The sequence below is a fragment of the Sardina pilchardus genome, chromosome 14 (genome assembly GCF_963854185.1).
Source record: "Sardina pilchardus chromosome 14, fSarPil1.1, whole genome shotgun sequence".
NCBI lineage: Eukaryota > Metazoa > Chordata > Actinopteri > Clupeiformes > Clupeidae > Sardina > Sardina pilchardus.
The window spans coordinates 16,099,272-16,122,547 of record NC_085007.1 but is presented as its reverse complement, the minus strand read 5'-3'; the positions used below and the strand labels follow the sequence as shown (position 1 = coordinate 16,122,547).

At 45.6% G+C, this 23,276-nt stretch overlaps 1 protein-coding gene across 1 annotated transcript in view; it reads right to left on the bottom strand.

Annotated features, from left to right (window-relative positions):
• The window catches only part of slc12a2 (solute carrier family 12 member 2), a 57,531-nt gene that overhangs the window by 19,063 nt on the left and 15,192 nt on the right, over positions 1–23,276 (bottom strand). Inside the window, exons 2-16 of the mRNA XM_062553531.1 lie at positions 18,824–18,943; positions 16,810–16,885; positions 16,192–16,287; positions 12,382–12,521; positions 11,912–12,022; positions 10,672–10,780; positions 10,345–10,469; positions 10,102–10,186; positions 9,532–9,695; positions 7,730–7,837; positions 7,356–7,479; positions 6,869–6,970; positions 4,429–4,584; positions 2,883–2,982; positions 555–666 (exon numbers count right to left, since the gene is read on the bottom strand). Of these exons, the coding sequence (XP_062409515.1) occupies positions 555–666; positions 2,883–2,982; positions 4,429–4,584; positions 6,869–6,970; positions 7,356–7,479; positions 7,730–7,837; positions 9,532–9,695; positions 10,102–10,186; positions 10,345–10,469; positions 10,672–10,780; positions 11,912–12,022; positions 12,382–12,521; positions 16,192–16,287; positions 16,810–16,885; positions 18,824–18,943 (1,728 nt within the window). The remainder of the gene's footprint in view (positions 1–554; positions 667–2,882; positions 2,983–4,428; positions 4,585–6,868; positions 6,971–7,355; positions 7,480–7,729; positions 7,838–9,531; positions 9,696–10,101; positions 10,187–10,344; positions 10,470–10,671; positions 10,781–11,911; positions 12,023–12,381; positions 12,522–16,191; positions 16,288–16,809; positions 16,886–18,823; positions 18,944–23,276) is intronic.

Here is a 23,276-nt window from a genome sequence, read left to right as displayed (position 1 = left end):
GAGAGGAGAGGAGAGGAGAGGAGAGGTGGGCAGTTCATAAAACGCTGTCTTTCATTTACAATGTGGCACCAGTGCGAAGCAGGGGCTATTACATCATCGCTCGGTCCCCTACGTCCTCTCATAATGGCCTGGAAATTTTACGGTTCCAGGTAAAGGGCTCGCTCGGAGTTATTTATTTTATTTCGCCACTAATAGAGGAACAATTGTTCGATGCGAAAAGCACACTCCCCGGGCACGTGGGAGTACCACTCAACCAAAATGGGTTTTTAACGGTGAACGACAGAGATGGGGGCCATGACTACTCCCGATTGGTCAACAGTCAAACATGTGTTAATAGATTTTTATTGATGCCATCAAGTGCGGGCGAGTGTTGGCGCGTGCTGCCAGCATGGCAAATGAAAATGTGGTTTGGGGAACTCTGGAGCTCAATATAGTGGCACTACTTCGGTAAGTGGCAAGCTTTTTTTTTTCAGACACTAAACCTGAAATGTGGCTGGATGCTGGTGAAAATGAGTGTTGGCTAGCAGTGCAGGGGGGACCGGAGGGATACTTACGATACGGACGTGTCCGCAGACCATCAGGCCCACGTTCTTGGTGAAGGCGTGCACCAGGTTGAGCAGAGCTGGCCGAGCATTAGGAGCACCGGTCATCACCAGGCACTGAGGTCTGAGAGAGATGAGGAGAGAGAGAGCGAGAGAGAGAGAGAGAGAGAGAGAGAGAGAGAGAGAGAGAGAGAGAGAGAGGAGAGAGGAGAGAGGAGAGAGGAGAGAGGAGAGAGGAGAGAGAGAGAGACAAGTGTTAGACATTTAGTGCAGTTATACAACAATTCTGCTTTCTTCCAGGTGCTGCAAAAGCTAAGTAGACCATATACTTTACACCTATTCCAGACATGCCATCCATGCTAACACCACAGTACACCTGCCAATAACTAAAGGAATGCATCCCAACAGGAGCAGATACAGTAGACTAGAGACTAGAGACTAGAGGGTCCGTGCTGCCTGCAGTCTCTCTCTCCTGACCTTCAGCACTCGTCTTCTGCTCCCCGAGGGACCTCAAGCGTGAAGGTGCAGAACGGCGCACATCAAAGCAACTATGCTAAGCGGCCGGACGGGGATTACGGCCGACCGAAAGGACAGTAGTGTGATTCCCGAAGACGCCGTCAGGCCCACCCCCTAATCCCGGAATGGGGGGGGGGGGGGTTGTTGCCGTGACAACGCTGCACCGGGGGCACGGCATGGTCAAACTTTTCTCAGTTTTCTTCCACTCTACGCGGACTGGAGACTATAAACTATTTCACACATATTTGTGGCGTTATGGAAAAATGGGAGGAGGGTGGGTGGGCATAAAGAGCCTTAATGAGATTACTTTAGTTTCTCTGCGGGCTGCTTTGAGCAGAAAAAAGAAACATCGCTACCTTGGAAGCGCACCGTGTGACTACAACACGGGTCTCACAGACAGACACACACACACAGCGAGATATGGGCAGGGCACATGATGGGCCTAATTACAGCTCATGCATAATCTCTTAGGCACCATCAACACACATATACACACACACACACACCCTTCAATTTCCCCAGCTTCCAGCACGGATAATTACACCTGATTCATCAACAATTTTTTTGCATCTGTTGTTTACGGTTTCTTTACTGTTCTGGGTAATAAACGCTCTGAATCTACATTTTAAAGGGCAATCTGAAGGACGGAGAGAGAGGGGGAAAGTGAGAGAGAAAAGGAGAGAGAGAGAGATAGAGAGACACAGAGAGAGAGAGAGTGAGAGAGAAATAGAAAGGGCAGAGGGGCCTTTGCTGTGGCTGATATGCACAGAGCTGTCCCAGGTGTTTTGTTATGCAATGCACTTTGGGAGCTGTCAAGCTAAGAAGACTCTCTTTGCAGCGCACCGTCACTCCACCACCTTCTCTATCCCTCCCTCCCTCCCTCCCCATCCCTCCATCCTCCGCTCTTCGCCGCGGCAACCTTACCTGCCTCTGCCAATCACCCTGCAGCAGCATTCGCTACGGGAAATTTGACTCGATGCCACCACGAGAACAAGTACATGCACACCGCACATAAAAATGGCACGCCTAACAAATAACCTCACTGGGGAGAGAGCCATTATGAAGGTCACAGCGGCTGTTCATAAGCCTCAAATCAGTCCACAAAATCACCATCGCTACACCAATCGACACCGAATAGCTACAGTAATCAAAGGATATTTTGTCTTTAGACAAACAAGAGGCACGCACAGGAACAAATTACAGTACAATTTTACACTTGAGAGACTGACTCATATTTGGATATACGCCTGCATCTCGGAGTGATATATTCCCAATGTCTCCCAGCTGAGCCGCGGGGAGATATGCGAGCGGCCTTAATGGTCTGTGAAAGCGGCGTGTCTGCCGAGTTTTTAATTGAGGTGGAGGGCCTGAAGGGAGCATGTCTGGAGCATCTCCTGACAGTACCGACTCAGACACTCGGAGAGAGGCAGGGTTCGTGGCAAAGGCAACCCCATAGATCACACGTTCAGCTCTGCAAGAGTTGACAAAAACTGACACTGACAAAAACTGGGGTATTCGTGGTGTTGCTAAATAGCTACATTAGTTGTCATGAATTGCTATGAAGGTTCCATCTACAGCCATGGATACCAGGCACTATATTGTACAGGGCAATGTTAGGCATAAGAAACTGTAAAACTGGGTAGTGGCTGGTTTCAATGTTGCTGGTAGAGAGAGGTAGAGAGGTAGAGAGAGAGAGAGGTAGAGAGAGACAAAAGATAGAGAGGTAGAGAGAGAGGGAGAGAGATGGAGAGAGAGGGAGAGAGAGGGAGAGAGAGACCAAGTGGAGTGTGTCAGTGGAGTGGAGGTTGTGGTTTGTTGGCGCACCTGTAGGTCTTGACGTGGTCGGCCACTCCACAGAGCTGCAGGCTGTGGGTCAGGGCCTGGTGGTAGGTCAGCGCCTGAGTGGAGGATCCCCAGTTGACATCTACGGGAGAGAGCACAGGGGATTAGGACCCCATCAGGACCCCACACTTTCAAGCCATAGGCGGCCAGCTGGGTGCCTGAACCCATCACGTGCCATCTCAGCGGCGCTGCAAAGCCAGGACATGAGGGTGTTTGTGCATCCGTCGGCGTGCGCGCGTGTGTGTGTTCACATGCACAAAGAAGAATGCCTGAGTGTGTTTGAACAGCCTGGAAACCCTCTGGGACCACACACACACACACACACACACATACACACACACACACACATACACACACATACACACACATACACACACATACACATACACACACATACACACACACACACACACACACACAGCCTTGCTTTTAAAAGGCCAGTGGATTGACCGCATGGGAGTTCTCAGCATCTGTGGCGTCAGCTGGGTTCTGACCTGAAAGGCCAGCAGGGCCCCGGCTGCTTTTCTGCATGCAAAGACGACAACACACACAGACAGACACACAGACACACTAACACACACACACACACACACACACACACACACACACACACACACACACACACACACACACACACACACACACTTTCTAAAGAGGTACCTGAGGGCTACATAGAGAGCGGACCTGCTCACACAAACCTGGGGCTTGTGAAAATCACCATAGAAACCAAAAGGTTGAAGGCGAGATATGGATATCCGAGTCGGCATTCAATGACAGCCCAGCACTCGCGCTACTCACTGCGATTTCAAAATAAGGGCCCGGAGAGTCTGCCATAGCCTGGAGTCCATTATGTAAACTCCATTGGGCGAATTTGCTTAGGAGACAATATGCTATTCAAATGGCCGCCATTCAAAACACCACACAGGGATTGTGAGATGGGTAACTTTGTCAGGAAACCCGGAAGGCCATCAGCGAATGCTAGTGGCTGTGAGGCCTGCATCCCCAATGCCCTTGCTGGGCGAACAAAAGCAGTTGAAGTGTGAATTTATCTCACAGTGCAGTTTTCAGATGTCAAAAGAAAGGATGTGCTGTTCCGCAAGAACTCCTAAACAGAGTAACAATATCAGCCGTGGATATGACCTCACTGCGGCAGCGAACTTCAAAGGGCTCACGCTCTCCCTCGATCCCACTCCTCTCTTTGTAAAGAGGGAGAAGGGAACTGCCCTGGACAGCACTCATTGAGAGGAATAAAAACAGAGACGGAACGAAGAAAAATATCAAAAGAAAAGTAGTAGAGTAGAATGCAGATAAGAGAAAAAAGGAATGAACTGGAGATAGTGAGTCAATGTGTGTGAGAGTGTGTGTGTGTGTGTGTGTGTGTGTGTGTGTGTGTGTGTGTGTGTAAGAGAGAGAGAGAGAGAGAGAGAGCTGCAGTGAGTGAGTGAGTGAGCGAGTGAGAGAGAACTGGAGTGGGTGAACTGGAGTGAATGAGGGCATGAGAGAACTGGAGTGAATGGCAGCATCTTACCAGGCTTCTTGTAGCTGACATAGATGTAGAGGGACATCACAATGACGTTGGTGAGCAGGGCGGCCCACCAGTTGATGACGAACATGACGACGCAGCACAGGCCCGCCCCGGCCAGAGACACCCACATGTTGTAGTACTTGAAGCTGGGACGCCAGCCTGCCACAAACAAGGGAAGCATGGGTAAATACTTACAGCAGCACAACACACCCTGAGCCAAGGAGGGGAAGACGGATGAAGTAGCTGAACTAGGATGACACCTCAATTTGTTTTTTTGTTTTTTTTCATTTCTTTGTCTGCTTTCAATAAACAGGCCAAGCGCTCAGAACAATCTGCTATACCTCAAAAAAAAAAAAAGGTACATTGCAAAATATTCTCTTGAAGATTAAAATGCTAGAGTACCTTCTCAGATAAAGAAACAGTTTCAGTTTTATCTTCACAAGTCTTTTGATTTTTACTCAATATCCAGCTGGATAGTGGATTTTGAGTAAAAATGATAAAGTCATTACACTTTTTCAAAAGTATGTCATCTGGTTCGTTGGGGAGGGGGGGGGGGGGGGCTATATTCTTAAGTCCTAAAGGGATGACTTGCTGCATCATCTAAGATGGACACAGCAATTTATTACAGTCACCAAAGTCAACCAATGTTGGTTTCCTCACATCACAAGAATTTATTCTTTTCAGAATTGATCAAGTCTAGATTTACAGTTTCCTCTGTATGTTTTAATTGTCCGCATTACTACAAAAAAGTGTGACCTTAATAGAAAGAATCTATTTGGTTCGCTTTGCTGGCTGGAGGAGATACGGAAGAGCATGGGGTCACGTTGGATTAAAATGAGTTAGCCAGAGTTACCAGTTAGAGTAGGGTTACTGAGGAGAGCAAAAGATAATAAATTAACAACTAGACCGGGAATTATGGTGAGTGTAGATCGTGTGTGTGTGTGTATGTGTGTGTGTCTATATATGTGTGAGAGTGAGAGAGTGTGTATTTGTGAGTGAAAATGCATATTAGTATGCCCATGTGTTTTGGTGTATTTACGAGTGAGATTGAGAGTGACTGAGATTGAGAGAGTGTGTGTGTGTGTGTGTGTGTGTGTGTGTACACATGTCTCTGGGTGTGGGTGTGAGTGTGAGTGTTACTAGAACTACATGGATTTTTTAGTGGAGTAAAGCCATTACGAAATTTGTATTTAACCGTACACTGTTATTTTGTCATAAAACACATCACAGTGTAAATGACCTGAAGGGTACGTCACACCATCCTACACAACATGTCTTTGTTCGTCTCTTGTGTCTAAAGGTTCTCTGGGCCAGAAAGGGGACAACACTGACCCCACCAATTAACCCTCTCAGCGATTAGGTCAGGCAAACAGCAACCATTGTATGGTGCAGATTGCCATGGAAACACTGAGGCTTCGAGCGGCTAACTGAGGTTGAGCCTCATTCATGGGTCACGGATGGGGCTGTGTGGTCCTTTGATGGCCAGAGCTGGTTAAGAGCAGCGTGGCTAAAATGCCAGCGGTTCAAAGTTAAACACTGCTATCAAAAACGTACCCTTTAAGTCACTCCGTTGTAGCTGTGTGAACGTACATGAATGTACATGGGTGTCATGGCGAAAGATGGACAAATTAAGAGGAGAAAATATATATATTTATACCTGGCAGTCTTCAACAGCTTTGGTTTTAAGGGAAAAACACACCACTTTACACAGACATTCACAAACATGATATCACACCATGAATGTTATAGAAGAGGTGTGTGTGTAGTAGACAATATTTAACGTGCATTGTTGTAAATAGGCCATGTGCTACTTCAACATGAGCCATTAATTCAAATAGTGAACATTAAGCATCGGCAGACAAATAAACATATATTGAGAAGGGTCGACTCAAATTTACTCACAAGAAATTAATAAAAATGGCAAACAGTCACATTGCATAGGTCAAATGAAAGGACACTTCAAGGTCTTTGCCACAAAAAAAAAAAAACAATAAACCATTTGGCACAAATTATTATAAGTTAAGAGCGTTCTTTTGTACTATTCTCCCAATCACTCAGCCACTGTCAGTCCCAGTGACATCTCAAACAATGGCCAGTGAGAATCGCTGTTTAAAAGCATGCTTTCCCACGTTAAGAGTGAGTTCTAATTTCAGCTATCGGATGACGTCGGTCTTCCCTGCTGGGCTTTCGCTCACCTCATCAGGCAACGCTCGTTCAACTTTTCACTCTCCAGTTTGGGAGGGTTAATCAGGTAGAACATGCTTCAGCTCGCCTGAAGATGCAAATCCTGAACTACGACCGATTCATGACAGAGCTGGGGAATGTCAAACAGGATTTGGGGACTTGTATTGTGACTGGAGAGGGGGGATGATTAGTGGGCCAAGTTGCTCCAGGCCATTCTTAGAGGGGGGGGGGGGGGGGGGGGGGGGGGTGAGCTGCTTACCTGGAGAGTTGGCGAGGGAAGCATGGAACACAGAGAAGTTGATCAGGGCATACGAGGCCAGGAAGAAGTTTGAGATGATTGGAGCGATGGCGTTCAACTCCGCTAAAGAGACAAGGAGGGTACAGCATTAACACCATTAACACCATCCATTACATTATCCATCATCATCTGAACATCAATTGAATATTTGTCATCCAGCCTGTGCTTGTCACCCAGAGTGCTTTACAATGATCTAATAACATAGTCAGTTCCCCTGGAGTAACTCCGGCCTAAATGCCTTGTTTGAGGGTTCAATGATGTCAGCTCCATCAGGTGTTCCATCTGGAAGCCAAGGTCCCCTGACTGCTTGAGTGGTAGTGACCTTTTATGTCCAACATGCAATAAACAATTTACTTATTACATTCACTTCACTTCCTCAGACCAATTTTCTTTCCGCTAGACGCGCACATCCACAACATCAAAGCAATGGGCTATTTTTGGTACATACCAATGAGAATGAAAGCCAGGGCGATGAAGAAGGTGAGAATATAGCCTCTCAAGGGCTCATTGTTCTTGCCAAAGCCCTTGCCGAACCAGCCGATTCCTGGGTAGATATTGTCTTTGCATAGAGCCTAGTGACAAAGAAAGGCAGACACACTGAATTCCTTTTTCATACTGCTAATACTATATAGCCTTTATACAAAAATGAAATATATATTATCTACGCTACTTAATGCATGATATGATTAATAAATATTTGAATTCCTTTGCTGAAGGAACAGGTCATTCATTCATCCATCCATCCATCCATCGACCAATCTATTCATTCATTCATTCGTTCATTCGTTCATTCGTTCATTCGTTCATTCGTTCCGCACATACCTGGAACACTTTGGGGGCGCTGACCAGGGAGGCCAGGGCAGACGAGAGCGTGGCTGAGAAGATGCCGGCAGTGATGAGTGGGGAGAAGCCAGACACCGTGCTCATGACCTGTGCGGGCGGAGACCACATAGAAAGCAGTTAGCACAAACCAATCCACAATTACACCAGCCCTCTAAAGCAGTAGTTCTCAAACTTTTCACAATGAGTACCACCTCAGAGAACCATTGACTCTCCAAGTACCACCATTATGACACATTTAAAGTAAAGTAGCGTAAGCTAATTTAAATATATTTTACATTGTACACTTTGTTTTTTTTTGTTTTTTTTTCAAGAAAGATAGAAACAAGTTTAAATTTAACGTCTTCATAAAATGAAACATCTTGGGGACTCCCAGAGTACCACAACAGAGAGTCCGCGTACCACCAGTGATACCCGTACCACAGTTTGAGAACCACTGCTCTAAAGCAACACAATGCGGTTCTTTTACCTTACAGCGACTATTTCAAACTCTTCTTGATGCTACACTGACAGGAGAATTGCACTACGTTTGATGCCACACTCATGCAGAATAGCACTGCAACAATGTTCTTGTTCCAGGTAGAACCATGGCCCTTTTTGTCGGTTTTTAGTTGCACTGGCTAATGCCTTAGTACCAAATGCGGCTGCAAACTTACACCAAGAGGTACGAATACAAATGAATCCGTCTTGCAGCTTTGCATCAGCTCCACCCGTACAAAAAGTGTCAAATGCATCAGCTCAACTGATATACCGTAGTGATTTACATACACATGCTAAAGTTGACTAAAAAGAGGTAGGCTATATATAAAAAACCTCTTTTGTAAATTGATTTTGATGTCTTAAAGGTTGTACTTTCCTCATGTTGTTCAGCTGGTTTGATTTGCATTGAGTTCAATGAACACTAAACAGGCTTATAGGCTAACTGAAAAAGACACCGTGTGAATCTCTAGGTATGGTTAACTCATTAACTGCCATTGACGTCTTTAAACGTCAATTTAGGCACATACTCACAGGGCTCCTGGGTGGGCTTGGGAACGATCTGGCAGAGTTTCAGGCTTGTAAACAGAGTGCACTAGCGATCCGAACCTCTAGATGGCAACAGTGCCATTTGGATCATTAGTATCTGCCTAGAGTGCACAAGTCATGCAGAGACAACTAGCAAACACACTGAAGATCGACCACAGTGGATCTAGTTTGCACGCGATGCAGGGAATAAATATGCTTACTTCTTACATCAAGGATGGAAAACACGTGAACGGTATGATCCATTTACATTGGATATTGCGATATAGACTAACAACAACCTTGCTAGTGCTAGCTTGCTAAGTCTAGCATCCTGTTCAGAGTCTTTAGCGACCATCAGAGTCCCTAGCAACCTTGACGAGACTGACGAGATAACAGTGCAATCGTGGTTGACATACTACTGAAACGCTAACGTTAAAAAGTTGATTTTCACAGAAAGATCGTTTTCTCCATGTTTTGGTCAAAAACAGGTGTTTTTAGCAAAACTAACCCATGTTCTACTGACGATTACTAAAGAACGGAAAACGATAGAAACAAGCCGTTTTTTCCTGGTGAAAGAAGAGAGTCTACTCTTTCATTTGGTACCTTCGGTGTTTACATAGTCATAAAGCTCACCGTTCGGTGGATCTTGGAAAAACAGTCAAAATGCTGTAAAACGTCTGGCAGTATGGAGCGCTCTGCACTGAAAATCGCTGGCAGCCAATGAGTTAAGGGTATGTGATCGAAAATGGTTTTGTTGAAAGGGTAAGTAAAGGACAAACCTGCATGTCATTGTGAAGGCCATACTTGCAAGAGGATTCAACGTTCCCCATTGAAGGTTTGCAATAAGAGAAGTCGATGCAGGAGAAATCGGTGCAGTTGGTAATCCCTTGCGTCATGTTCAGTGTGATATCAGGTCCAGGGGCATCACGAGAAATGCAGGCGCCTTCAGAGTGAAATATGGGAATGGACAGAGAAAACATTTTCTGAGTTTTTCTGGACACGCTCATATTTTCAAAACAAGCCAATAGAGCAGATGTATTTTATTTCATAGGCTGAAGCCCAATTATGCTTATGAGCGACCAATTTGAATTTGGTATACCTTCTAGTAAAATAGCACATAACAGCACAACAAATAAGACTGAGCTCAGTTTAACAATGTTATTACCCCTAAATCTGGATGCTTTTCATAATCTACACAACATAGGTGGAATCCACATAAATATAAAGTTACAATTATAGGAACAAGGAATGGAGGGAATTACACCCCCAAACCTGAGCACATTCCTTTATTCTCCACAGTGAGGTGGTCACTGAACAGGTGGTCAGACTTTCCATCTGAAAATATATACCTGTGGAGACGGCCACACCCAAGTAAACCACCCCAGTAATGAGAATGGCAAGAAGCGTTCCCCTTGGAATGGCCTGCTGTGGATCCTGCAAACAGAGAGCATTGTCTTGTTAAAATCACAAAGCGCTCACACATATGAGAAGCATTATTCAACCTCCATGTACTAATGAATTAGCGGCATCCATTTGCAAATCAGTATGAATTTGACTGCAGGAAGTCAGAGAGACGAACATCGGGAACGTACTGCAAGATCTCCTGAGATGTTGGCACCGGCAAGAATGCCAGTGGCAGCTGGGAAGAAGATTGAAAACACAGAGAAAAACGTCTCGCCTCGAAAGTCCGGAGTCAGGTTCTCCAACAGGATATTACCTAAACAAAGAGGATGAAAAAGGACCAGAGAGAGAGAGAGAGAGAGAGAGAGAGAGAGAGAGAGAGAGAGAGAGAGAGAGAGAGAGAGAGAGAAAATCACATGTTACTGGTTGACCGTCTTGTTACATAGAATCAATTTCCAGATATAATCCAAACAGCGACAACCTTATCCTGCATTGCTGAATAATTGGAAGATTCTTACCGTCATAACCGTAGAAGCCATAGGCTTTCTTCGACTCTATGGGGATAAAAGAGCCGATGAAGTAATTGAAGATGGCAGAGATCAAGATGAATAGTAGGAAGATCTGGGCCTACAGATTGAAAAACAAAGCAGTGGTTAAGTTCATTCAAATTACATTATTTCCTAAATTCATACATGCAAGTAGGTGATCAACAAAATCCAACTCGACAACAGACTCTGAGCATCTGTTCCTCTGTGAAATGCTTGGGTCTGAGGAAGGGCAGTGTGTCCCGAAACGTCACACGTGGTGAATAAAAAGAAATAACATTGGAGCCTTAGTGTGCAGACTTTTTTGTCCTTTTTACTGTTGCTTTTTTGAGTCCAGCACCTACTTTTAAAATATTCAGATGTGCGCACCCGCTTCTACACTAATGCTTGGGTCTAACCTCTAATATTAAGCTTTAAAAAGGTAAACCACTCGAATAAGAAAATTACGTAAACTTCCTCTAATTTTCTCCAATTTAGTTTGAGAATCATTTTTTTAATTCTGGCTCTGCCTTTTCTTTTTTTCCAAAATTAAAAATAAAATTAGCGCCATGACTCATCCTATACCTGCTGACTGCACTGCAATGACTCATATGTGCCATCAGCACAAGCCAAGTCCTGCTGCTGCAAACACTGCACACCTTGGTGACCACACAGAGGACAGGAGCACCACACGATCCTCACTCATCCCCAACTTTTTATTTAATAAACCACCATTCCACTAGCCTGGAAAACCAGCGCCAACTGCTGGACGGCAAAATGTTTTGCCTGCATTTGGGTCTGGCCTCGGACCATTGAACATTTTGAAAACACTGCCCTGAATCTGGCAGATGGCAACTAAACCAATCACAACGCAGAGATGTGTTTTGAATCAATGCGGGCGGGGCAGAGGGCTCTGGGGCGGGGTTTTGAGGGAGCGTTGGCCTATAGGCACAGACACGGTTTGAAAGACAACGGGTTGTGCTCATCAACAATGTTCCGTTGTATCCATTCATCGGGGCCAGACTAAATTAGACATCCAATCCATTTAGGCTGGTTTATCAGGCTACACTCATCCCCAACTTTTATTTAATAAACCACCATTCCACCTGACCGCGGCCCTGAAGAGGTATGGACATTGGACACACGACTGGACATTTTATCTAATAAACCACTACCCTTCGAAAATGCTGACCCGACAGTTCTGAGGAAGTACGGAGAAACAACTGGATATTACCTTGGCTTCCCACTCCATCCCTGCGACAGAGATACCCAGGAGGAGAATGACCGTGATGACTCCGATGATCCGAACATCACTGACCGCGTCTATCATGAGAGCATCCTGTGACTGAAAAAAGGAATAAAGAAAGTGGTGCACTCATTGGAGAGAAAAAACCCAAAACAAGCAGTTGGTAAGAAATCCTTAAAAAGGTCCTATCATTAAACGCAAACTGGAAATGAAGTAGTCAGGACCTTAAAATACAGTCAATCATTTTTTTTCTCAATTCCTAGTAACCCTATCAAGATAATATTTACAAACACAATCTCCACTCTGTACACAGGATCTCCAGTAAGTCATTTGAGTATACCCTCGTCATTCACACAGCTGATATGGCTAATCGCAGCCTGTGTAAACTATTATTGATAACAGTAGGGTGCTGTGACCGTGTTCTGGGGGTGAAAACAAAAAGATAAAACTCCTCTTACTCTGAGAAGCTCCACCACCGTTTCAGCAAAGCCCACAACATACATGGCTACCGCCACAGCGTTGGCGAAGGCGAAGATCAGGCCAATGGATCCTCCAAACTCGGGACCCAAACTTCTTGATATCAAGTAGTAGGCCCCTCCTACAATGGAAAAACATTTGAAACATTTAGAACATAATACCTATATCAGTCAGAACTCACACAAACACACACATGCATCTATTTGTAGCTGTGATTAGGGGCCTACATGTTCAATTCAGAGTTTGCAAATTCTTTGAAACTGAATGATTACTATATTTGTGCCAGCTGCTTGATTTATCTACACACATTTGTTCCACGGAATATTTCTGTCCATCTTCTATGGACAAAAGCAGCAGATGGACAAAAGCTATTGAGGAGGACTGATCTTTCGTCTTTCAGCTCTGGGGTTCTGTACTCTACCAAAGCGGTCATCCATATTGAAGTGAATAAAACAATCGATTTTAAAATGGTTATGCTGAATAGAGTGGAGTTCAGATATTGGCCCTGAGATTTTTCCAAAAGTTTGAAGCTAAAAGTAAGGGACATGGGAATTTCTGGAATACCTGGAAAGATTAGTTTTAGAGGGATTAAATCTCTCACAGCCTAGCAGTTCAGGGTATTATAGTAATCCACATTCACGGCATGTGACTTCAATAATTTCTGACCCTCATCTGCTGCAAAAAGTAACTTATAACATTGAAACATGATAAACTCCACTAAGACGTTTACCAGGGACAATAGGCCTACTTTTAAACATCTGCAAGTTGGAAAATTATGAGTTCAGTAATGCCGCGGAGCTACTGAAATAAATTGAGCTTTGCAGTGGTGTCTGAAATGCCTGCTTCATTGATCCATTTGGCCTGACAGGTTTCCTTTGCCGGTTTTAATGCCCGCATTGCTTATCCTGCCACCGCTGTAGTAGACCAAACATCAGCGAATAGATACCGAGATCGCCATGAAGCGTCATCTCCAGCCTGGCCTGCCACTGTAAACGATACGACCTGGTCCATGTGAAACCATCGCAAGAGTGCAGAAGGTCAGAGGAATAAGCAATCTCCTACAGTGCTGTCTAAGAACACAAAATAACCATACCTGCCTCCCTTTGTCTATGGACTTATTTTTTTTCTACACTTTTTTTTTTTGGGGGGGGGGGGGGATAGATAGGAAACTGGAGCTGTGAAACCAAAACAAAAATCAAAAATTGTTTTCCCTCTGTCCTCGCCCCAGACCAATCTGTCGGGGGGCATCCTGTATTCATTTCAGATCGCCTGAGCCAAAACACTGCTCCTCCCTGGACAGTCAGGTGGGGAAAAACAGGCCCGGGGTTTTTAGGAACACAATATTGAATTTCCCCACATGCTGCGAGAACTGAGAGCAATGTGTTGAGTGCTATCGCCCACCTTTCAAATGGTTCTGAGAGAGAATGGCAGGGCTTTTTCAGACCCGAGTCACCACACAGAATGCTCTTTTATGGTGGGATGAATGCGGTGAAGGTTTTGCTTTCCATGGCATGTCAAAGTTGAGCATTTCCAGGTTTCTGAGAGCAGAAACCTTGTTGTGTTTTTTTTTCTCCTCCATCAGAACTAAGCAATTTCCTCTGGTCCTCAGAAGCTGGGGGGGGAAAAAACGTGCTAACTAATAAATCCCCACAGTTCACATAAAACATCTATGCTGCTCGGCCAGTAAAATTCCATTCTAGTCCTTTGAGTCTGGATATTTACTTGTTGGTGGATACAGTAAGGCTCCGGAGTACTAAAAGATTACCCTTAATTCACTTTGCTGTGGATCTGGATTTTCGTGCGGTTGCTCAGTCAGTGGAGCAGTGAGTAAGCTCACGCAAGTGAACCACTGGGCCCTTGTTGCGGAAACACATTCCAAGGCTACTAAGCAGGAGGTGCTGTCGCACAGACCGGCAGTGACCAGCGGCACTCCGGAGAGGGCCAAAAGGTGATGGCAGCATAAAACTCCCTAAAATAAACAGGCAGGTAGTAAGGTTTACGGAGAGGACACTCAGCCAAGAGCGAACAAGAGCAGTGGAGAGAAGAGGAAGAAAGGGCTCTCAGAAGGGAGGAAGAGAAGGTAAACAAACAGTGAGGGTTAAAGGAAGGAGGGCGGGGGAGGCACGATGAAGAAAAACAGAAAGGTCTTTTATGGTATTATGGAGATACGGCAGTGTCTATATTCATGTTCACGGGCACCAAGGTCATGTGTAACTTTTAAACTATAAACATGAAGGCAGGATTTCTATTAGCAACACTGGGGAGAGAAAGGGAATATGCTGGTGCTGGCTGCCGGTGCGTTTTCAGAAAACACTTTCCTGACCTTTTAATTGTTTATCGCCAAAACGTTTGCATTTGCTGCCAGTTCCTCTGTAGTGTTTACAAAATATCGTCTGGAGAACACCTCAGAAGAGGGTTCAAGAAGGGGAGGGAAAAAAATTATACAAATGGCTACCAGTGCGCCTTTCTGATCGTTAGCTTGCTACATGTTATGTCTTACTCAAGAGAGCTTCAACGGGGCTACAATAGCGGGCAGGACACTATGACCTTCACACGACCTCTCGCCTCTGTCCGGCTCCAGCGATGAGCCCTTAGCGGCGTCTCTGATTTCATTTCGCACCGGCAGGACAGTACATTCTGTTGTTCAAATAAAACCACTCTAAGTTTCCTTTTATCTCACTGGTTTCCTAATGAAAAAAACGAGCCTGCCTTTGAAACGGTCGGGAAAAAGAAACTTTTATATTGTTTGTGACTGGGTGTTCTTGTTAACAATGACTCACTTCACTGGCAAAGCCATCAGTCAAAGAAGTCCCGTGACCAACGTCACTGACTCCTGCATCAGGCGCCATGGAACAACTACAGCGTCGTATTAATCTCTCCTAGAATCGGACTCCTGTCAAGACTCCAGCAGTTTATGCAATATCCTGACCTCCCTACGGCGAGAGGAGATTAAGAGATAGAGGTGATGACAAGTCGAGAAGAGGGATATCTTAATTAAACTCGCCGACTGTGGAGGTGGGGCTCAAATATACTACGTGAATGTCCTTGGCTTTGAAAGTCAAGAAAAGTATGTTTAAAAATAAAATAAAAATGTTTTAAGCAATTCTATTTGAGAGAACATCTGCAAATCTTACCTTCACAGACTGCTGCTAAACAAAGAGCGAGTACAAGTGTCATGCACCATCAGTTCCCTTATGTTACCTTACAAGCTCTGGACACGGACTTCGGCTCCTCTAAATGGATGTCAGAGCAATATATTCTACTCGACACCCAGAGCATTGGCAGAGAGATGAGAGAGGCACTACCTAATGAACTGAGAGGATCTGACTCCTGTGGTCCCCCCCACCCCCCCCCAATCCCTCCTCAACACCATTCCACTCTATACCTCCATGGAGCGGGCTCACCGACAGACAGCTTCCCAAGGGCAGACCAGGTGACTCTCGCCACAGCTGCACCATGACAACAAAACAATGATGCTGCTTTTTTTTTTTTTTTTTTTGGGCTGCATGGTCCTGCTTTGTTGTGAGCATCTGTGTACCTCAGGCTGTGGCATTGCTTTCGCTGAAGCACTGCCCATTCAGGGGGCATCTGTGAGCTAAATGAGCACTGGCCGCTCTCCAATCATTCTAGAAGTTTTTGTTTACAAGATTCCGTTTTTTGGCTTTCTTTCAGTCTTTTTTTTTTAACTATTTAATCTACAGTGCTTGGATTTTTGGGGCTACAGGGGAATACAGCTCAAAGCTATGAGGCAACACAAATAAACCGTGATAAGCCAAGATAAGTATACACACCTCCTCGTACAAAGCCGTTCGTCGCAATCGCAGCTGTTGAGACGCCAGTAATGGTGGTCACCACGGTAGCCATGGCAACAATAAGGCAGGAGTACACTGTGGAATGAAGATGAAATAATAACAATTGGAAAATGGACACAGACTATAAACATTTTCTGTATTAAACAAAAAGTTAGTTTATCTCAAAAGTTAAGCCAAAGAAAAACACCTCTACATCAGCAGTGTCTGCACATCTGTACAAAAAAGAAATCACTTGCTAACTTATGTGTACAGCTCAACTAATCCACTCATTTCATTAAATCAAACTCAGTTGTTTTGCTTTCTTCTTCTGACGTTTCGGACATTCTGCAGGTGGTGTGTGAATAGTAGCGATGGTACTGGAGAATGAACTGGGAGTGGGGGGGGGGGGGGGGGGGGGTGTAGTGGAGGGGTTTTTTGACAGTTGACTGCATGTGCCACAGCTCGGCAACATTTAGCAGCTGAGTGGGAAATGATGAGGGGGGGGGGGGTTGTGGGGGTTAGGGGGTGGTGCTGACTGAAGGCCAAGGGGTTTGTGTGCGAATTAAAGCGGCGCTAATTCACACAGCCTTCCCATCTCGGCTCAATGGTGTGACCTACCGACTCCCGCCTGGCCAACGATCCATGTCATGCGGATGAACAGCATCACCCCCCAAATGTTCAACATGCAGCGCACCTGCACAAAGGAAGGGTATGGGAGGTTAGCGAAGGCACGCACTTTAGGCCACAACAAGACAGCTCACACAGACACTCGAACACACACACACACACAACACAAACAAACTCACAGTTACGCGCGCACACACATACACACCAACACCAACACCGTAACAGACAGTCCACCAAAAGCCGTTCCTGTAACGTAACCCCCACATCAGGTGGTTTATGGTGACATGTTCGCGGATCCAGGATTCTAGGCCGGGATCCCACCCATGTCATGGCCATGGAACTAATGGGGTGTTCAAATGACAAGTCAACGACCAACTACCATTACATATGAGCTGGGGGCTTGCAGCCTAAACTGCTGTTAGAGAGGTCAGTATGTTGGTTTCTATGATGAAAAAGCAAATGTTTCCACAGTTTTACTCACTTTTCACTGAATGCGAAACAACTATTAGGGTATTTCTGAATATGTAAGTTTTCTCAATATGTAATTGACTGTCAAACAACAACAAAAAAGAATGCTCTAGTTTAAAAAAAAAAAAAAAAGTGTAGCACACTTGTCATTTCAGAGGATTCGTGAGAAGAAAAGGCCAATGTTGATGCCGTGCAAAGGGAAGAGAGGTCTTTCACATGTCATAATACAGAGCTGGTGACAAGAACCAGGAGCCTCAGCAACAAGAGTCTAATGCATTACATCGATCAAAACCCTACCAAAAATTAAACACAGGAAAGCCCACGTTATGGCACTGTCCTTGTTTTTTTCCCCTTCTTCCTTTTTTTGTGGGAGGGAGGGAGAGGTGTTAGTGATGATATTCCAGGGTTGAGCAAATGACGGTGTTAAGCTTTCACATGTCAGGTACAAGGTTCACTTCTCCCTGAACGCACATCCGCAATGAATGTACTACTGCCTATGAAAGACTGGGGAAGGAGGCATTAGAGAAACTATTCCCATGACTATTCAGACCCATGTGGAGCTCTTCAGCAGGCAAGAGCAGATTGGCTGAGTGGGCGAGCGGGATAGCAGAGGATCTCCACGAGCATTAACGTTCAAGAGCACTACTCCAAAGAGCGTTCGTTAGGTTTCAAGCAGGCACCCGGACGGACACAATAGCACAATGCCTCTGCTTTCAGCTATTGAGAGATCAAACGTTAATTGCCCGAGGAGAGGTTATGGCCTGAAGTTGTAGGAGGGTACGGGATACAGATCAAACTAATGACGCCTGCTGAACACATTTTTTTTTTGTTGTGCCACAGACAGGCGATCTGTATGACTTTTGCACATGGTTCATCCTGTTTTCAATTTGGGGGTTCAATACATGAAATGAAAGAACTGAAAGTTCATTTACTAAATCAATAACCGGTCATAATATTTATTGCTGCAACAGATTTTCACATGTTTGGATCTTGTGAAAGGATTGGATCTTGTGAAAGGTTTGGATCTAGTTGAAAAGGTCTGAGAATGAGTGTGAAATAAAAATTGGCATTGTGTTTACTTTTCCACTACAAGTTATGAAATGAGAGAAGCGAAAACTTCAGTGATAAGTGAATTCAGCTGCGAGGCATTGAATCATTGCCTGACAACCGGTCGGCCCAGGTTCAATTATTTTGCTCGTGTGGGATAGACAAATGTGGTGCGATCTGGGAAAACTTCTGATTCTGATACCATCTTAGCAACACCCAAGATTTTGGGAGGATGCTATCCAGGATTTTGCTTGGGGACAGTGTCCAAAATGTTGCTGGGATGTTATCAGAATCTTCACCAGAGAGGGTTGAAATGGAGCAAAAAATCAAGGATTTTTGAGTGCACCATTTGAAGGGTTTTCCTAGATCGCATCCCAACTATATAGACAAGTAGACAGGCAAAAGCTTCTGCTAAATACCAGTCACTTGACTTTACTTTCAAGGCGTCCTGCCAGACCAGTGACCAGACTCGGCTCGTCTTCGTACTCACCAACACGCCTTTGATCCATCCGAACTTCACCGCGCCCTTAGAGTCGGCCGCCTCCTTGGCTGCCGTCTCCTCGGCCGGGGTCAGCTCTTCTCCGTTGGCGAAGCCATCTTCAAACGGCTCCTGCGAACAAGACAATGGGCATCCATTAGCAACAATGACCCAGAAATAGCCGGGAACTGTTAGTGTTATAATAATGATGTTTTGATAGCGAGGGCTGATTAGGGAGTTGTCGTGTGCATGGGTGTGACAATGCATTTGTAGACTAGCAGCACTGTCTGTGATTGTGCTGGGTGGTTTATTTGGACAGGATTCTGATCACCCCTCTTCGTACTGTTTATCTGATGAACACACCAGACATGAATCTCCTACTCCCAACACCACAGACACACACACACACAGATGCAAAAGTTATCCTTGCAGGTCTCTGTGGAAGGTCAAACACAGGAAGCTTCCCTCCTGTGTTGAGACAATGCTGTGACGTCGAACGCTGCCCGGTAACCGTCCCCTAGGACCCCCTCCACTGACATTCCATGTGTCACTCACAGACCTGTCCGTCCCGGAGACAACCAAAAAGGGAAGCCCCCTTGAAATCAACACCTCCCTTGCCTGTCCCCCCTTCCCCTGCCGCAAGTTTACAACATCCTGTCCTGTAAAGCTTCACACAAAGAGCACTCCTTAAAAAGAGAAAAGAGAGAAAAAAAAGAATACACTGAGCGGGAAAAAAAAAAAAGACTGGCTCTGAGCGGACATCCTGTGTACTAGGGATGGCATCAAACCCCCCTACCGCCGATGACATTTGCACATGCATGGCTTTACTGATTGACTATGTGGGCGCGTGTGGAAAAAAAACTGCATGGCACTGGCAGCCCGTTCAATGCCAGCACTTGCCCAAGGGGTGTGTGGGGGAAGGAGAGCCGATCAAAAATCAAAAAAGGAAGGGGGGTGTTCAATGAGACTCGTGCAGCCAACACATAGTTGGAGTGTGGTGTGTGGAGAGAGAGAGAGATGTATAGTGACTGATTGCAAGCAGACAAGGGGGTTGGGATTGGGATTGGATCGGGTTGGGGTGGATTGGGAGGGCAGGGCAGGGCAGGGCAGGGCAGGGCAGGGGGATAGAGATTGACGCAGAGGATAAGCAGCCAGAGCCACCAAAGATCCGCTCACTTTCCTTCGTGGCTCTCCTTTTTTTTATCAGAGATTCAATCAGTTGGGTGGCAAAAAAAAGTTTTTCAGAAAAAAAGACGAGACGACCAGAAATTCATTAGGCTTTTCACCGGGCCCCGACATTAGCAGGTGTTGACACGGGCCTCTTATCGGGACATATGGATGACCTTGAGAGGAAGGGATGCTATTGATTGGCCGCCTGGTAGCGGTTGAGGTCGTGTCGTGTTACAAGCCCGATGGCTGATCCAGCACAGCTGAGCAGAGGACAGCGGAGCACTGGGGCCCTCAGTCATCATAATCGCTAAGTGACCACACTGACTTTGGGCACAGAGGCCAGCAGTGTCAGGGTGCATGAAATGGTCATTCGAATATATCAGATCCTGCACTAGAGGAGCTATATTCCCCATAGTTTCTGAGTCCCCATCCAGACTATAGGATATTTCAGGAAACAATGTAATGTGGACGTTTTTGAACACGCAACGGAAAAATTTAATTTTCAAAACATGTTGTTCTTGTGTGGTGGGTGAGGCCTGATTCTGTTAGGCACTTACTACCTGCACTATGAACTAAGAGCAGCCCGTCTATCTGATGGGAGAGCCATCTGTCTGGAAACGAGAGAGAATCAAACAACAGCGTAATCTTCCCTCCGCTTAGCTACATGTGTGTACAGATAAAACGTCAAGAGAGCCCTCATGAAAACACTGCACTTCTGTTTTCTCCACAGGCGATAGGCCTAAACCCAGAACTGTAGAGTTCAAAGCACCATGCCCGTACTATAATACTGTACAACCAAACCTACTACAGGTTACAGGATACGGTCCACGTGCCAGGAAAGACGAGATTGTGACTGAATCTTCTTAATTCAGAGTACAGACAATGGATACATGAATTATAAAAAGGCCCCCTTTTGAGCTTTGCACTTTTTGGAGATTCGATCGCAGGAAATTGCTTATACTGTAACTGCTGTACGTGCTCAGTCTTTCTTCATTCAAACGTCTGTCCTCGTTGCTGTATATTACCGAAGCGATTTAACAAAAAGTGAGCGCTATTCGTGGCATAATGAGGCACAGTATGAGGCGGGCGAAAGGGCACTACTGCTGCGGTTATTATAGTGGGTAGGAAGCGGAGAGGAACAATAAGACGCATGAATAATAAACACGCGCGGTGCTGCTGGCGTGTGCTCCAGGGCGTGTGACGGGGCACCGCGGCCCAACTTCACCTGAGCCATCTGCCGTCAAGCTCCTTCTTTCCGTCCGCCTTTACCTCTTACTCGCTCACTCTTCTTCTCTTCTCTTGTCTTGTTCTCATCAATTTTCCCTCCCTCTCTCTTTCCTCATCTCTCTCTAGCCATCTCTCTCTATCCATCTCTCTCTCCCTCGGTCTCTCTCCATCACCCTCCCCTCTCCTTCTTTCTTTCTTCCTTTCTCTCTGCGTCATGAAAGCCCCACCACCACACGGTCTGGCACCAGCAGGACTATAGTGGCTACTGAGACGGGGGGCCGGAGCAGAGGAGGAAAAGAAAGAGCGCCATTGTTGGGATCCGTGGCCTGTCAACACTCGGCCCCTTGGGGAGGGAGGAGAGGAGGAGGAGCGAGCCGAGCCAGAGGGCAGGTGAGAGGGGGAGACCATGTGACGGCTGTGTAGGTGCAAGGCACAAGGCGAAGGGGAGGTGAAGGTGAATGGTTGAGAGAGGGGAGGGGACGCGGTTTTGGCAGGAGGCCTAAGGGATGGGGAAGTTTGGTTAACCATAGCCTCCAGGTCATTTTTAAGTGCAAGCATGTATTGCGTTGGTCTCGTCACAGACTAAATATCCAAGGGTCTGGCTACCACAGCCTGAGTTTACACTTGGCAGCAATGTATGGTATCCTCATACAAGGTGGACATGCCCTTCTCCAGCTATGTTACACAAGACAAAAGGGACGCTGGGTGGAGTGAGCAAAAAAGGCAGGAAGAGGACCATCATTAGGTCACAGCATAAACAATACATGATCCCTCAGTATGGGGGCAAGACACTACACTTCAGGATGTGAGTCACACTCCTCCCTAACCAGCGTTCAGCCTTCGCTGCCCATGAGTCAGGTTCCCTCAGGATGTCTGAGGGGCGCGGAGGCAACCCAGGAATCATCCCTCGCTGGACACCTCCCCTCCGATAGCAGACAGACGAGAGGAGACAGGACACTCTGATTAATAGGGATCTTGGCGAGTGGCGACCAGGAGTCTTTCAGAATGTCAAAATGAAATGAGAGCGGAGAGGTGAGGGTGAACGGCTGTGTGAGTGGTTACATGAAGGGAGGATCGGTTCACACAGACAAGAGGCCAGCTTATTACCGGTAATTAAATGTGACGCCATTTAAATGTCGCTACTAGTATTTCTTGGAACATCAAAAACGATCTGTTTAAAATCTACCATGTAGGCACGAACCATTAAAACGAGCCATGATAAACTGGCTTTCTTTTAATAGAGACTCTATTATAGAAATCAGTGTTTCCCGGATGTTTTTTCTGGTGTTCCCAGTCTTTGGGAGCCAATGTTCTAAATGGTCCTATTCATAAGAAACTACTTTTTTGTCAATGAAATAAACAAGATTTGTTTACCTCAAGTCATGCTAGCAGAACTGCACTTAAATGAGTTTACAAACAGAGAGACGTTCCATGTCCCTAACAGACCATGACAGGCCAGAAAAGGTCAACCTAAATCCATAGCACAGGACAATAATAAAATCTAATGTACTACTCAAATTTGTATTTGTGTACCAATTTGTGTATATTTGTTTAATAAAAAAATCCTGCTGCAATGCATTTGTTTCTTTAATTACAAAGTCCAGAGTATGGCTCTAGTCTGGTGGTCAATACTTCATTACATGATGGTAGTGTCATTGGATACTAGGCCATTGTACGAGCCTATTTTTCGTTGCCAATGTGTATCAGTTTTTAGTCGCCACGCTACAATGTGAAGTGACCATATGCTATGGTCACTGCAAAAAAAAAAAGCAACCATGTCATAACTGTTTATAACTGGAAGGTCCCTAAAATAGGATGAACGTCACAGACTTGATCTATAGCCTAATGTGTGTGCTGGACTATTGTGGTAATTGTGTGATGCTTGTCTAGCACCATTGGTAAAATCTCAACAGAGCAGCTGTCATATGTGTTGATTGCACTGAAAACGCCGCTACTCCTCTTATTCCCCTGCCAGCATGCACAAGGTCTGGCCTTAAAAAAAAAGAGAGAGAGCATGCATGCTAGCTCGCCTGTGCAGATCTATATTTAATCAGTCCGATATGGTTAA